The sequence below is a fragment of the Eumetopias jubatus genome, unplaced genomic scaffold, assembly GCF_037043125.1.
Source record: "Eumetopias jubatus isolate StellerSeaLion01/CBP00866 unplaced genomic scaffold, mEumJub1_p1.0 scaffold_16, whole genome shotgun sequence".
Lineage (NCBI taxonomy): Eukaryota > Metazoa > Chordata > Mammalia > Carnivora > Otariidae > Eumetopias > Eumetopias jubatus.
In genome coordinates, this window is record NW_028274822.1 from 74663785 (window position 1) to 74681286 (window position 17502).

General features: G+C 40.6%; 1 protein-coding gene across 4 annotated transcripts in view; it reads right to left on the reverse strand.

Annotated features, from left to right (window-relative positions):
• The window catches only part of GRK3 (G protein-coupled receptor kinase 3), a 127288-nt gene that overhangs the window by 54146 nt on the left and 55640 nt on the right, over positions 1-17502 (reverse strand). For 2 of the 4 annotated variants that reach the window (XR_003612517.2, XM_028124674.2), the window contains exons 3-6: positions 15311-15384; positions 3243-3344; positions 1474-1548; positions 324-385 (exon numbers count right to left, since the gene is read on the reverse strand). Coding sequence is in view for 3 of the 4 variants with exons in the window: in XM_028124674.2 (XP_027980475.2) it covers positions 324-385; positions 1474-1548; positions 3243-3344; positions 15311-15384 (313 nt within the window). In the remaining variant the exon portion in view is untranslated. Of the gene's footprint in view, positions 1-323; positions 386-1473; positions 1549-3242; positions 3345-4417; positions 4486-15310; positions 15385-17502 lie in introns of those variants that run through there. The other 2 variants (XM_028124675.2, XM_088019752.1) reach the window with 2 other exon arrangements.

Sequence of the window (17502 nt, forward strand, 5' to 3'; positions counted from 1 at the left end):
TTTAAACTTTAGACCATTTTGAAGCTAAAGAGCTACAGATTGAAAGAGACATCAAGATATGCAAATCCTAAATAATAAAGTACTGAGGTGACAGTCTAACATGAAGGCTGGCACATAGTAAATGCCTGGTAAGTACATTCATTGTCAAATGAACAAACTGATACCCATTTTAAGGACAGCGTTCATTGGGTAAAATGAGGTACACCTATAGAACAGCCCTGGGCTATTCTATATATATATATATATATACTATTATTTTAATATAACATTAGATGTCAAGTATATCTCAAAAAAATGTTATGTACATACATGAAGTTTCATACCTTTCCATAAATTTTTGGAAAATGTTGCCTCGAAGACTTTCACAAATTTCTTCTATGTAGGGCTGGAAGAGATGGAAAAGAAATCCCACACTGCATAAATAGGAACCTAGAATACATACTGATGAGACTCGGATGACCTGCAGCTCCCACTCTTGCACTTGCCCAATTTTTAGTAACGGATTTATCACCGTGATTATTTAATAGTTATCTACAGCCCAACCGCATGCTCTGTGAAGATATGGACAGGTCCGCCCATTTGCCCCTGCATCCCTATTGCCTGGCATGGTTCCTGCAAAGTCACAGACGCTTCCCAAGTGACCATGGTTGGTTTTCCAGGTGTATGACCCGTGCAGTCCCACAGGGCTCATGCTCAGAAGAGCCAGGGCTTGGTTTCATGTCCCTGCCTAACCCATCTTAAAATTCTGAATTTCTGAAACAAGGGGCCCCAAGTTTTTTAATGCTGTGCCGGGCCCTGGAAGTCATGTAGTACATTTTGTAAATGACTAAAAGTGTTGATAATCAGCATTGATACTGAGTTTTAAAGACTAAAAGCTAATGGATCCATGGAGTAAATTTTTTTTAATTAGCTACTTTACTTCTGAACTTTCTACCTCTTGGAATCACAGAGCTAAAGGTAACCATGGGGAAGAGTTAATCCCTCTCCTCGTTTTGCACATGAGGCTGCGGCACTGTGGACAGGTGCTTTCCCAAGGTCTCTGAGCACATTCGTGGCTAGACCAGGATGAAGGACTCCTGGCTCACTTGTGCGGTGCGCATCCCTTTATGGAAAACAGTGTGCAGGTGACTCTTGTACCACATAAGTCTGAACCACACAGGTCCACTTACACGTTGATTTTTTTACATACAATACTAGAAATGTATTTTCCTTATAATTTTCTTAATGACATTTTCTTTTCTCTAGTTTACTTTATTATAAGAATATAGTATATAATACATATAACATATAAAATCTGTGTTAATCGACGGTTTATGTTATCGGTAAGGCTCCGGTCAACAGAAGGCTATTAGCAAAGTTTGGAGGCAGGAGCCAGAAGTTATACGTGGATTTTTGACTGCATGGGGGTCAGTGCCCCAATCCCTGTGCTCTTCAAGGGTCAACTGCATTTATTTTGAAATAATTTTGTCTTACCTGGAAAAGAGTTGATGTCACTTGTTTCTTGGATAGGTGACTCTGTACATGCTCAACAGCTTGCTTTGAGAATGGCTTTTCAAAAAAAAATTTAAAAAAACAGTATTTTTTTTCCACAAACCTCTGTACATTACACAATACTACAGCATATAATTTAACACAATTACTAAGCAGGAAGCTGTGGTAATTATATTGACATGCATTCTTTAAAAATCAGCTGGATATCTGTGGGCAATAATGGATACTTGCTCCTCCGAGCTTCCGCAGTTCTTAGCCACCATGTCGAGAAGGATGATGAGCACGGGGGCACCTGACTGACGTAACCTAACCCCACAAGAGTTTAAGACTACTGTGATTAAAAAAAAAAAAGTGTAAAGAATCTTATTATCACCTTACTAAATGTATACATCCCTCAATTAGTTAATGACGGGGTCCTGAAACTGTAAAAATTTCCACTATATAAGAGAAAACAAATGCATGAAAATCCATGTAAGAATTGAAAGCCAGGGTGGTAGGAGGCTGTAGGTTAAGGAAAGTCTTGCTGTGACCACAGCAGAGGGGAGCTAGCTCTAAAAAAACAGTTCCAATAAGAACTACACACTCTCTTCTCCCTCCAAACTTCAAATTATGTCTTCTTTAAGAATGCACCACAAGAGGAAAAGCTGAAAACGCCCATCATACTGCCAAAAACCCTCTAAACTGCTGAGCGACGTGAAAACCAAGTTTCAGTGGCATCCCCACGGAACACCTGGCATTTTCCAAGGCTCAACCACCAGGACTGGCTCAGGAATTCTGTCTACTACAAGTGAGGTGAGGCCAACAAAGAAACGCAGGGCGCAAGAGGTGCACCAGCTACAGTTACTCAAGTGGCAGCAAGAACCGTGAATGACACAGTAAATGCAGAAGCACTACAATAAATCATTATTGTGGCCAGGGCTGTCCGCTCGAACTCCCCTCAATGACAGCAATGTCGTGTATCCACGCTGGTCAATACCGGAGCCACCAGCCACCTGCAGCTCTCAGGCACTCGAAATGCAACTCGAGAGGCCTTGGGGAGTGAAATGCTTAACTCCACTGGATTTTAATTAATTTAACCTGATATCTAAACAGCCACATGGGGCCAGTGGCTCCTGTATTGGACATGGCAGCGAGGACAGTGAGGCCACTCCTTCAGAAAACTCTCAGAGACAGTATGTGGTGAATTTTTATCACTAATTCTTCCACGCACTCCTGGCAGAATAATTTCCTAGGAACCTAGTTTATCCTAATGACTGAATGGATTATGTGATTTACAGGGAGAAAAACATATTTCCACCATTATTTAACTATTAACAAAATTAACATAAGAATTATTACTCTTCCTCATTAATCCAAAGAAACCATTTAAGATTTCTATTGATCAACATTTGATTAGCCTAATTATTTAAAGTACAGCCAAATTAACAATAATAAAGCTGAATTTCTTTTAGAAAGTCTGGAATTGAGACCAGCCTTTTTTTCCACTGATCTGCATGAGTTATCAATTTTGTTTTCATCATTTTTTCTTTGGCCGTGAAAGAATCCGCTTTTGGAAATATCCTTGGAGTAGATGGAGCATCAGCTTTGTGTCTGCATTACCAGCAACCAAATGACAGAAGAGAAGACATGGGTCCCGTCCTGGGGGAGTACTGTTTGATTTTTTAAGCTTCTTCCTCCTATTTTACTTTCTAGAAACACTGCAAGCTGTCTCCGAGCCAAACTAAAGGCACGGAACAGAAAGAAATACTTACATGTGAGCAAGACAGCAGCTCCTTCATGATATAAGTGTCATAAATTTGGCGGCTTCTGCAAAGGCGGTCTTCCTCATTCTCAAGCTTCTCATATTCTTTTATCTAGATTTTTCAAAGTTACCATTGTTAGGTATGTCTTCCCAGAAAACTCACTTTATTAAAAGATATTACTCGCCTGGGCAAAAAACCACTTCCAAAGGAGATTAAGCAAATTGCTAAACCGGCTACTCCACAGGAAACCACCATTTCTAATGTTGGAATAATGAAGTTGGGATAATTTAAATGCAACTTGAAACATACAAATGGGTTTTTTCCTATGATGAACCTCGTCACTTAAATTTAGGAGCACAATATTAGGAAACAAATACTACCATGGTTACAATTATCTTACAGTACAACAGCCAGGGGCTATTCGTCCTTTGCCAAGCCTCCTCTCCAGAGCGAATCCCATTTAAATCTGGCTGTAATTCAGTTCTAAGACTTATGATGGGGATTGTTCTCATTCAACTACAACATTACAAAACAGAAGAAAAGGGGCGCCTGGGTGGCTCAGTCATTGAGCGTCTGCCTTCGGCTCAGGTCATGACCCCAGGGTCCTGGGATCGAGCCCCACATTGGGCTCCCTGCTCGGCAGGAAGCCTGCTTCTCCCTCTCCCACTCCCCCTGCTTGTGTTCCCTCTCTCGCTGTGTCTCTCTCTGTCAAAAACATAAAATCTTTAAAAAAAAAAAAAAAAGAAGAAGAAGAAAATGTATATATAGTCAAGATTCCTGCAAAGAGATTTTTTAAAAAATCAGTTGAATATTTTAGAAAGGCATCCACCCAGAGATGAAAGCACTGGTTTTTCAGGTTGGAACCTCACTGCACAATAAAGTATTAATAAACAGGTTACTTTAAAGAGTGTATTTTGCTAACTTAGGGAAGCCAGTTGGAACAGTGTTAAGATAGGCCAAATAATAAAAATGTGCTTTAGAAATACTTGCCGTATATAGAACTGGCCCCAACCTTCTAATCTGATAACAGAAGCTCCTAGATCAGAGAAATTGCTTTTATTTATTTACAGAAATACTTGTAATCCAAAAGACAAGAGAATGAGGACACAAATGAAATACAGGGTTAGCAGGAAGACTGCAGCAAAGATCTTCAATATGATGACTAATTACTATGTATGACTTACTTTTGGGAACAAAGCGTTTTCAACAGATAGACAAATGGTGACATTGACTTTCGTAATATCTGAGTATTCTTTATTCTGGGATGATAAAACAGAAATAAAAGTTACCTTTTTATAGTAAGGCTGGGTTTGATAGTTTTGAAATCAAAACCAGCAAATCCTATAAGAATTTCTGATAAAGAAGGGGCACAGTCGGCAGGGAGTGGAGTGTGTGAAATACTGAGGTCCCAGATGAGGGCCTGCTGGTTCACACAAGGAGAAATTACTGGGGCCATATTATTGTCCTGCATTATCATCAGCATTACAGTGAGATTCACAGGTCTGTAACTGCCAGGGCTTAGAACAGAGTCTTGTTGGAACAGACAACAAAGTGTGCCATGAAGGCAGGTGGACTGGGGTGGGTTACAGCCCATCCAACCAGGAAAGGCTGTTCTAAGGAGCAGCAATCCAGCAGTGTTGGCATCACCAAAGGACCCAGGCTTCACCCCTGAGTTAATTCAGGACAAGTCTAAAGAGTTCAAACACTATGCCAGACGCAAATATGGTAGCTGGGAAGCAACAGACGCCAGATACCAAAATCCGAAGTTGAGCCAGAAAATAAACAGAGGATCTGCCTTAGTTGATTTCTTTTGTTGCTTTAATTTTAGGTAGGTCCAAAGGTCAATGGAGAATTCTGGGATAAAACAGGTAGACTGTTAGTGAACCAAAGGAAACATTTCTGCCTAAACAAGTAAACAAACCCAAGAAATAATAAGCCTTCATGGAATTATTATCCTTGAAAACAAACATAATGCAACATAAGTCTGTGTTCCAGGGGGCCTAGAAAGCAAGTTGACACCTGTTTAAACAAATGCTGATAATACGGAAGTTTTCCACGAGCTGTAATAATCCAACCCCATGGAACATTCTAGTTTCTTGGGCAAATGATACTCTGAACCACAATACGAGCTTTACTAAGAGACTTCTGCCTCCTAAACTCCAACCTGAACAACAGCAAAGGTAACTCAGTAGACAAAGGAAGAGCCTAAAGTGTCTAAGTGTCTGTGGCTATAATTCAAAATTTACTTCCTATTATCAGGAAGACCACTAATTAAAGAACATGCAGTCACCTATCAATCAGCTCTAGACAGAATGATCTTATTGTAGCCTGTGCATGGAAAATGCTACCTCTAATTTAGGCAGTTAGGTTGACCAGGTCACCTGAGCAGGCAAAGGCCAGAGTTCAAGGTGAAAAGTCTCCCCTTGAGCAGAAAAGAAACATGGTCATCGACGATGCACATTCACTGGTGACACAGTGCCTTTCTGCTTGGGTGGTTACAAAGCTCACAGCTGAACATGTAGCCTGAATAAGCGGAACCCTAAGAGCAAGCACTTTTGATCCACGGCTGTCATATCTCCACTTTCTCACCACCATTGTAGGGAGATGGCCTTGTAAAGCCACCAGTGGCCTCTGCTTGCCCAATCAAGGGTCTCTCTTGTCTGTAGCTTCACTGATTCCCAGCAAGCATTCAACTCAGCTGTTCCTCCCACCTTCTTCTCTGATTTCTGTGATCTACACTCTCCAGCAGTCCGCCACACTTGTTCCTCTTCCAGTCTCCCTTGGCTTCTTCTTCCTCTGCTGGACTTCTAAATACTGAAGTGCCTCAGAACATGGTGCCAGGGTACCCCCTTTTCACCTGTTCTATTCCCCTCAGGTAAAACTACTCAGTCCCACAGTTTCAAATACCCGTTATATTCAGATATCTAAGTCGGGACCTCTAGCACTCACTTCTTCCCCTGAGCTCCAGAGTCTAAATATCTAACTACCTTTTTGCCATTTTCATATCCTCTCTACCCCCGCCAAGCATGCCCCTCCCCTAGCCTTCTTTATCATGAAAATGAGCAAAACCATCCTCCCAATTGCTTAAGCCAAAAAACGAATAATCATCCTTGATTCCTGCTCTTTTGCTCACACCCCTGCTTCTACCTCCCCCTACGTCCAATTAATCACCCAATCATATTGGCTTTACATTCAAACTATATCACAAACCCAGGTTCTGCTTTAGATAATAGCCAAGTAACTGCCAAGGGAACAATCTTCCTGAGAAAACAACTGTAAATTCTGGACATATATAAAACCCAACTACTCTGGAGCACTAGCGAGTGACCAGAAGTACATACATAATGGGGAAGGCACATCCAACAGAAGCTGGAAAGTAAGAGAGGATATTCCTGAAAATAAAGAGTCAGGGAGGCGGAGCTCCAAAATTTTGTGTATAAACTGTCAACATCCCTGGTGGATTCCATAATGACATGTGAGCATGGCAAATCCAAAGCAGTCCAGCTAAGGCTAAAAGAACTGAACAAGATTCAGCTGCTACCCACTGTGTAAGAAGAGCTTTTGAAATTTGAGCAAGCCAAGTTAATTGCTAAAACAAAACCTCAATACCCTTTTTTTTTAAAGATTTTATTTATTTTTTTGACAGAGAGAGACACAGCGAGAGAGGGAACAAAAGCAGGGGGAGTGGGAGAGGGAGAGAGAGAAGCAGGCCTCCCGCTGAGCAGGGAGCCCAATGCGGGGCTCCATCCCAGGACACTGGGATCATGACCTGAGCCGAAGGCAGACCCTTAACGACTGAGCCACCCAGGTGCCCCCTCAATACCCTTTGAAGAAGCATACAGAGTTTAGAGTATCTATAATGTATCAATCCCACTGTACAAGGTACAATTTAAAATTATTCTACATATCAAGAAACAGGAAAACGTGGTCCACGTGCAAGAGAACAGACCATAAATGAAGACCATTCCAAGATGACTCTGATGTTGGAATTATCAGAAAAGGATTTAATGTAACTATGAGAACTATACTTAAAGACCTAACAGAAAATATGCATGTAATGAAAAAAAAGCTAGGAAATAGCAGCAGAAACATATTAACTATGAGAAAAACCAAACAAATTTTAGAACTAACAAACACATCTGAAATAAAAAATTCAATGGATGGACATAATAGCAGAGTAGAGATGCCAAAAGAGTCAATGAATTTGAAGACAGATCCACAGAAACTTTCCCATCTAAAGAACAGAAAACATATCTGGGGGAATAACTGAACAGGGCATCAGTGATATTTGGTATAATATCCAAAAATAAAACACACATGTAATTGGAGTCCCAGAAAGAGGAGAAATAGAGATTGAGGCAGAGAAAAATGCTTTAAGGATAATGGCCCAAATTTTACCAGATTTGATGAAAGATACAAATTTACAGATTTCAAGAAAGTCAGCAAACCCCACAAAGGATAAACACAGTATCTAAAAATACTCCACTAGGGGCACCTGGGTGGCTCAGTCAGTTGGGTGTCTGCCTTCGGCTCAGGTCAGGATCCCAGCGTCCTGGGATGGAGCTCCGCATCAGGCTCTGTGCTCAGCAGGGAGCCTGCTTTTCCCTCTCCCTCTGCCTGTCTGCCTACTTGTGATCTCTCTCTCTCTGTCAAATAAATAAAATCTTAAAAAAATAAAATAAAATAAAATTACTCCACTAAAACACAGAGATTTTCAGAAATGGGGTGGGGGGTGAGCAAGACACTTGTATATTTGTCTCAAAGAAACAGATTTTATATATAAAAACACCGGCTGAAAGTAGAAAGGAAAAGATATATCATGAAAACAGTAAGCATAGGAGACTGAAAGCCTATAATAATATCCAGTGAAGTCATTTTCAAGACAAAGACTATGACAAGCAATGAAGAGGGACATTTCACATGAAAAGACATAACCATCATAAATGCATATGCACCTAATAACATAGCTTCAAAATGCATTTTTTTAAAATGACAAGAAAAAGAAGAGACAATTCTACGATCAGAGTTGTAGATTTTATCACCTCTCAGCAATTGATAGAACAAAGAGGTCTAAAATCAGTAAAGACATGGAAGATCTATCACATCAATCCCCTTAATCTAATTGATATTTAAAGAATATTCCCTTAACACTCCCATCTTAAGTGTTCCATGGGCTTTAGAATAAAACTTGAATTGGTTACTCTGGCCCCTACCCTGTCTCCCTCCTCCACCTGATCTTATCTCATACTACCCAAATCCTCTCATCCGCTATGAACATACCATTCTGGTCTTCTTTCAGTTCCTCAAACATGCCAAGTTCTTTCCCACCACATTAGGGGCTATGTCTTAGCCACACTGAACCGAAAATGCTCTCTCTCCTACCCTGCTCTCATCTTCAGAAGACTAGCCTCCCTGTCAATCAAATCTGTTTCCATGCCCATTCTTCAGAGAGTTAGTCTTTGACCCATCAATCTAAAGTGGCCTCCAAGTCACAACACATCATACTGAGTTTTGAGTCTGCTTTGAGTCCTTGCATAGCAGTTATTACTTCCTGATACATTTCCTGTTATTTGTTACTTTTTGTTGTCTGTTTCTCTCAACCAGAATAGAAGCTCAAGGAGAGCGAGGACTTTGTCTTGTTCATCCACCCAAGCAGTGTCTATCACTGGTGTTTGATAAATCTTGGCTGAATGAACGAAGAAAATCCTATGTAATAACTTTGCCTCCAATCTTATATTTATTCTCTGTTTTCCATGATTTCTTTCTAAATCTAGGTATATATACATATTTTGATAAGCTGCCTCCAAATCTAAATGGAAAAAGGACACGGAACCAACACGCTGAGCCGTAACTCTGTGGCAGTCACTGTTCTGGTGTGCTGATTTCACATTCACACACACAACCTTAAGAGACAGGCACTGCCATCACCCTCATTCTTAGCTGAGGACACCCACGTAGATAAGACAGACATTGTTTGCCCAAGTTTACACAGTTAGTAACTAGTGGAGTCCAAATCCAAACCCAGGCGGGCTGAATTTAGAGCTGGCACTCTTAACCACTAAGTTACAGCCTCCCATATACCTGAACGGCATACTGTAGATATGGTTTAGAAAGCAAATGTCCACCCAGCGTCCTATCTGAGTCTCACAATTAGCCTGTGAAGCAGCCGAAGATGATTCGTAACCTCCTTTCACAGATGAGGCAACTGAAGCTCAAGTATGAAGTCCCCCTACTGTGTGTTCCTCAAGTACAGGGACGGCGTACTAGTCACGTGTATAAGCTCCAGGTCTGAAGTGTAGATGCTGCAGAGATGGCTCAACCCCTGGCCCCACAGCCCACAGCAACCCCTGGCCCCACAGCCCACAGCAAGTGAGAGGTACACCGAGCCTAGCTAGGCCTTCTGTCTATGAGTCAGATACAGATGAAGATGAATACCAGCTACACCACAGAATCAGCAGGCATAGATTACGTGTTACCGAACATTACAGACAACAAACGGTGTGGGAATCAAAGGGGTAAGCAATCACGGAAGACTGGGCTAGTAGTCCAGAGGGACTTGTTAGCAAATATATAAAGTGAGCTAGACCTTAAAAGAAGCTAGGCTTAAACTATGGAAATAGCCAAGACGTCCATCGACAGATGAATGGATAAAGAAGATGTGGTATACACACACACACACACACACACACACACACACACACACACACACACACACACACACACACAATGGAATATTATGCAGCCATCAAAAGGAATGAGATCTTGCCATTTGCAATGAACTGGAGGGTGTTATGCTGAGTGAAGTAAGTCAATCAGAGAAAGACATGTATCATATGACCTCACTGATATGAGGAATTCTTAATCTCAGGAAACAAACTGAGGGCTGCTGGAGTGGTGGGGGGTGGGAGGGATGGGGTGGCTGGGTGATAGGCATTGGGGAGGGTATGTGCTATGGTGAGCGCTGTGAATTGTGCAAGACTGTTGAATCACAGATCTGTACCTCTGAAACAAATAATGCAATATATGTTAAGAAAAAAAAGAAGAAGAAGAAGATAGCAGGAAGGGAAGATTGAAGGGGGGGAAATCGGAGGGGGAGACGAACCATGAGAGACGATGGACTCTGAAAAACAAACTGAGGGTTCTAGAGGGGAGGGGGGTAGGGGGATGGGTTAGCCTGGTGATAGGTATTAAAGAGGGCACGTTCTGCGTGGAGCACTGGGTGTTATGCACAAACAATGAATCATGGAACATTACATCAAAAACTAATGATGTAATGTATGGTGATTAACATAACAATAAAAATTAAAAAAAAAAAAAAAGAAGCTAGGCTTTCCACCGGCTGAGAGGGCAAAGCAGCATTCCAGGCTGGAGGAAGGACACAAACAAACAGAACGGGCTCAGCAGTTAGTGGCAGTTCTCTGTAAGAAGGTAGAGAAAGATAAAGAGAGAAAGATAGGTGATGACTAATACAAAGATATGTGAAAATCAGAATAAGCTATTAGGCCTTTAACACACCGGAAATGGGTAACCATTAAAAGTCTGGGGACCCAGGAAAGTGGAAATACAACATATAAAATATGCATTTCAAGATATCAGACAAAAAAGTTTTCTAGGGATTGGGGTCAGACGACAACCACCAGAAACAGATTGATAAAACCAAGGACACAGAGAAGAATTACTGATAACCTCAATGCTTAAAGGCTGAACTAATTTAGAAAACTGTATTTGAAGCCCCAAGACTGGATGGTGTCTTCAGTAAAAGAATATAGAGCAAGTTGCTAAGGAGCTTTGGAGTGTTATCCTCCAAGAGGATAATCTGCTAAAGCCAGATCCATTGCGTGCCAAACCAGAAGACAGGTGTGAAGAGCTGGGAGCAAGCCAACCAAGAGAAACTCCAATGTTTAAAGTTCAAATGGAAACACATCAGCAGTACTCACTGCCATACTGGCAAGAAGTGCTTAAGAAGTAGCCCAAGTAGATTACCCATCTGTTTCAACCTTGCAAAAATTATCTGTTAAAGATTTCTCTGCATTTGACAAGGCAACTTAGTACTTGCTGAAACTGGAGAGGTGAAACTTAAGAACAAAGAAAGAAACTTCTTTTGACCGCTCAAGCTATATTCATCCATATTACAATTCAGATCGAAATAATGAAAGTTACTTCATAGTGAGTAAGATCCTTTTGGATTTGGCTTATTTTTTATACATGATGCTAAATGTACATCATAATTTGGCCATCCTCCCTGGAAATACATTAATATAGTTTGAAAAGTAGAGAAAATATCAAGTTTTCAAGTACATCAATAATCCAGAAAGAAAAGAATATCCCTCCAATTTTCAAACTTGTACAAAGATTACTAATATCAGTCCTAATTATGCTTTGCTTTCTTTGGACAATTTAAAATGCTTTAGGGGACGCCTGGGTGGCTCAGTGGGTTAAGCGTCTGCCTTCGGCTCAGGTCGTGATCCCCGGGTCCTGGGATCCAGTGCCCCCCACCCCAACCCCGTCGCGCTTCCAGCTCAGCAGGGAGCCTACTTCTCCCTCTCCCTCTGTCTTTCCCTCTCTGTGCTTGCTCTCTCGTGCCCTCTGTCTCTCTCTTTCTCTCAAATAAATAAATAATCCTTAAAATGCTTTAGGATAAGGATACATTATGCTAATAATAGCATGTCATTTCTTAAATATATTTTAAACTAAAGTATTTCCTAATTTCTGTTCCAATTTCTTCTTTAACCCATAAATTACTTACAAGTATATTTATTTCCAAGCAGCTAAGGATTTCTTAGTAAACTCTGTTATTAAATTCGAGTTTAATTCCATTGTGGTCAGAAAACACTTCAGACAATTTTGATCTTGAAATCTGCAGGAGCTTTCTTTAGGGCCTGGCAAATAATTTCTTTGGGTAAGTCTTCCATGTGTACTTTAATGAAGGCAAATTCTATTTTTGCCGGGTGCAGCATTCTATACATGTCAATTAGGTCAAGTTTATTCACCACTTTATTAAGATTTTCTATATCCCTACTAACTTTTTAGCTGGCTGTTCTATAAACTCTTGAAGAGTGTGTGCTAATGTCGCCCACTAAGCATGTCTTATTTTAGATCTGTCAGTTTTGGTTTCATATACTTTGAAGTTGCAGTATTTATAACATACAAGTCAAAAGACTGTGACCCTGACCCCATTATCATTGTGAAATCATCTCCACCTCCAAGTAGCATTTACCATATACTTGGCCTGATGTTAGTGTTGCTGTACCCAGCTTTGCTCTGGTTGGCATTTGTCTCTGTATATCCTCTGCCGTCCTTCTGCTTAAAGTATGTCACTTGTAAGCAGTATATAATAGAGTTTTGGTGATTTATTCAGGCAGCAAACTTAGACTTTTACTTGGTGGTATTCAGTCCATTTACATTAAATGTAATTACTTATGTAGAAGGATTTATAGTTACCATCTTATTGTTTTCAATTTGACCCATCTATTTTATGTCCTCCTTTTATTCTTTTTTAATTAATGCAATATTGTTTATTCCATTTTCCCTCTTTTAACTTGTTAGATATTTTATTCTATTAAGAGTTGCCTTAGAGGGGCGCCTGGGTGGCTCAGTCGTTACGCGTCTGCCTTCGGCTCAGGTCATGGTCCCCGGGTCCTGGGATCGAGCCCCACATCGGGCTCCCTGCTCCACGGGAAGCCTGCTTCTCCCTCTCCCACTCCCCCAGCTTGTGTTCCCTCTCTCACTGGGTCTCTCTCTGTCAAATAAATAAATAAAATCTTTAAAAAAAAAAAAAAGAGTTGCCTTAGAGATTATAATATGCATCCTTAGCTGATTACAAGTCAACGCAAATTATTACCTTTACCATTCATCCCCCAATAATCCTAGCATCTTAAAACACTTTAACTTCTTTAACCCTCTCTTGCCTCTTGTGCTATTATACATTTTAGTTTTATACATATTTTAAAATCTAAAAACATTATTGTTTTGCATGGTCAACATTCATTTTTATTTTACATACATAGCACCCTTCATGATGACCTCATTCCTTCCTGCATTGCCATCTGGGATTATTTTCCTTCTGCCTAAAGTATCTCTTTTTAGCATTTACTGTAATGCAGGTCCACGACTGACAAAATTCCCTCAGTTTTTCTCTCAAAATATCTTTATTTCACCTTCATTTTGAAGGAAATTTTTGCTGGGAATGGAATTCTAGTTGGCAGGGTTTGGGGGTATTGTTTGGTTGGTTGGTTTCATTATTTAGATGGCCACTTTACTGTCTGGGTTTTTTTTTTTTTTTTGCTGCTATTGTTGTTTGTTTTAACCATTTCTTTTAAGATGTCATAGCCAGTCAATCATACTATTTGTTGCTCCTTTAAAAGTACTGTGTCTTCTTCCACTCTCTCATTGCTTTGAAGACTTTCCCTGTCAGTCCCCATGCTGTTACACTGATGTCAAAGACAGGGTCCTTTGTAGCCATTCTGCTTGGGGTTTTCTAAGTTCTTGGAATCTGTAAGCAGCTCTCTTTCATCATTTTGTAAAATTCTTGTATTATCTCTTCAAATATTGTTTCTGCCCCATTCGCTCTCTTTTCCTACATATTCCAGTTCTACGTATGTTAGACCTTTTAACCACATCCCACGTCTTTAACATCCTTATCTAGTTCTTTTTTATATTCTTTCTTCTCTGTGTTTTCATGTGAGATTGTCTACTGACCTGCCTCCATATTTATTCATCTTGTCTTATGTTGTAACCAATATGCTATTGATTCTAACCATTAGGTTCTAATTTCAAATATTCTACTTGATGTCCCAGAATATCCATTTGGTTCTTCATAATAAATTGGACTGAAATTCATTATTTCTCCGTTTTGTCTATCTTTTCCTCTATTGTTTTAAACATATTATTTACGGTTATTTTTAAGTACTTGTCAGCTAACTTCCATATCTGAGTCATCCGTGGGTCTACTTCTATTACCTTAGGAGACATATGATCTTATAGCTTAGATGTCCATTATGTTTTTACTGTATGTTGAACATTGTAGGGTCTCTCTATATTATTTTCCACTTACAAAAAAGGGACAGAGGGCTTCCTTGTACTCTGCTACACAGGAGGAGAGAGGGCTCATCACCCAATACGTGATGAGACTGGGCTAGGTCTCCATTTTTGTAGGACTCAGTCTGCCTCTGGTTTGCCCCTGTTCTTAAGACATGGCTCTCCACGGAGTTCAGTGAGAAGCCTGCAAGAAGTTTTCAGAATAGCTCTTTGGCCTCTTTGACATAATTCTTGAGAAGGAGATTAATCACATGTTTGGGGCTCCTCCAGTTTCATTTGTTTTTTATTTTAGCCCCAGAAACCTCGTCTGGCTTTTCTGTCTCCCAGAAGCAGCCTTCTGCCTGGGGCCAAACCTGGACTCTTGTCTGCTCATTACACTTGGAAATCAGTAGCTGCCCCAGGTGATAAGTAGCTATAGATCTTCAGTGTCTATCGACTGCTCCCTAGGGTTTTCATCTCTTGCCTGTTTTGTTTTCAGATTCCTGACACCACAGGTCCACATTTCAATATACCAGCATGAGGCTGTGGGAAAGTTCAGTGAGGCTTCCGGAAGCTCCTGGCCTATCTCTTCAGCTCCCTTCCATATGTCGTACTGGGGAAACCAGTTGTGTGTCTGAGACTCCCCTTTCCCACCACATCTCCAATTTGTCACTCTGGCCATGTGTGACCAGGAAACGTTGGTAGTTTCTCTTTCACTCAGTGGAGGCCCTCTGCCTCAGCTTATGTCTCCAGAATCAGCAAGCTTCTGCAAAAAAATCAAACGGTTGCTGATCCTCAGTGCCCCTTGGAATGATAATCCCTCCTCTGGAGTTTTAGTCCAACTATTCCTCAGTGCTTCCAGAGCACTGCAGAGCCCTTGAAAATATGATTTTTACAGATGTTGTCAGTCTATAATCAACTACATATTATACCTTGGGCTACTAATTATGGCCAATGAATTTCTACATATTTGTAAGATATTTAGTAGTCTTGATATTTCCCAAAGTACAGTCTACATATGCTTTTAAAATAAAAGCATCAGTAAAACAGTTACTTCTTACCTCTTCATAAAACTTCACCTGAGGTACAGCTTCATTAATGTCATTCAAACAAAAATCTTTAAATAGCAAGAAACCTAAAGGAAAAGAATAAGAAATTTCAGGGTGGGCAATAAACTGAAATTTTACCCCACAGGGTGTTTTCAAAGTAATGTGTTTACACTTAAACCTCTTCCTCCCCTACCTTCAAAAATAATAATAAAGATTTTGGGGCACCTGGGTGGCTCAGTCAGTTAAGTGTTTAACTCGATTTTGGCTCAGGTCATGATCTCAGGGTCGTGAGATCAAGCCCCACCTTGGGCTCTGCGCTGGGCGCAGAGTCAGCTTAAGATTCTCTCTCTCCCTCTCCCTCTGCCCCTCCTCACTCCTCCCTCCCTCTCAAAAATTAATAATAACAATAAAGATTTCAAAGGGCTAATTATACCCCAAAAGAAAATACTCCACATAAAGTAAGAGTACCACATACCTGGCTCCTTGCTTTGGGTTCCTTCCCTACTGGCAACCCCCCCGAACACACACTTTTAAAAACGGCATGATAAGCAGTGCCAGTGGTCACCACTCCTTAGAGCCACTGGTCACTACAGCAAACAAAAGAATAACCAAAGAAATAAGAGATATGGGTAGTGTGGAAGTGTTAAGAGTCATCATAAAGCTAATAAATACTATGCCCACGGAAACAGGACGAAATTCCCTAAAAAAAAAAAAAAAAAGACAGAAGGACTTTCATGACCTTCCCAGTCACTTACTACCTCTAAGGCCCTCAAAGTCCCCACCAAATACCCTGTGCCAGAGCAGACTACCCACTCCCAGATTATTCTCTGCTCCTTCACAGTGCCATGCCTCCCCTTCCATCAATCAGCACCTTATACTGGGAATACCGCCTCCACTGCACAGTGCCTGGTACACAGAGAAGTCCAATAGATGTTTGTTGAACAAATGCTTGTTTACATAACCCTTCCAACATGGCTCTGTCAAAGTACTTAGCACAGTCCAATTAATTATCTGATTTATAAGTTCCTCCTGCATTTGCAAACCAACTGCCTAGCATAATGCCTAGCACACGGTCAAGACTAAATGAACAAATGAAGTTCACTAAGACAAGCTGATACCAGACTGAGGGTAGAGATTATAAAAAGTCAAAAACAAATTAAAAAGCAAAAAACAAAAAAAGTCAAAACAGGGGCGCCTGGGTGGCACAGTCAGTTAACCGTCCAACTCTTGGTTTCAGCTCAGGTCATGATTTCAGGGTCTTGAGACTGAGCCCTGCTTTGGACTCCATGCTGAACATGGAATCTGCTTTGGATTCTCTCTTCCTCTCCCTCTACTCCTCCTGGCTCATACTCTTTCTCTCTCAAATAAATAAATCTTTTTTAAAAAAAGTCAAAACAATGAAAGGACTGCTGGAAGAAACAGAAGTCACAGAAGGGAACTGAAGGAAAGACTCACAACAAGTCTAAGATGTAGGGAGAAGGTAGACCGGAATTCCCCTGGTAGGACAGAGAGAGGCAAAGAAAGCAGCTTTGACAGGTTTTAACTGAAGTTAGCCAAAGAAATCATGTAACAACCTGTCTGTTACCGCTCCATAAATTCCCCTCCATAGTTCCAGGAAGATGACCTCTGGAAATGGTAAATGTTCACTGAGTGGAGCTAGAAGAAAGTATTTGGAATACTTAGTTAAATCAGCAAGGCCAGACCAACTAGGGTTGGGTGCACCTGGCGGTAGGGACATGGGCTCGCTCATTTCATTCTCAAGGAACTGAGGACAGACTGACCTATGAAGCAAGCAGAAAATTCAGGAAGCAGACAAATAGAAAGAGTTGAAGATGCAAATCTCTACCTATTTGCACATTAATATTTTTATTTTAAATCAGAGACATGGTTACCTTTTCGTTCTCGGGCATGTCAAAGTATGTAATTTCAAATTGCCCTTGTCATTTCTTCTTGGACTCATGAGTCACTCAGAAATATGTGGTTTGAGTTCCAGATATTTTGGGGTTTTCAGGTATTTTTCTGATATTGATTTCTGTTTAATTCTGCTGTGGTCAGAGAACATATTCAGTATGATTTCAACACTTTCAACTTATTGAAACGGTTTTGGCCCCAAATTTGGTCCACCTAGGTGAATGCTTCATGGGCACTTGGGGGGAAAAGTGTATACGGTAGAATGTTCCATTAAACAGAATAAAAAGGCAATG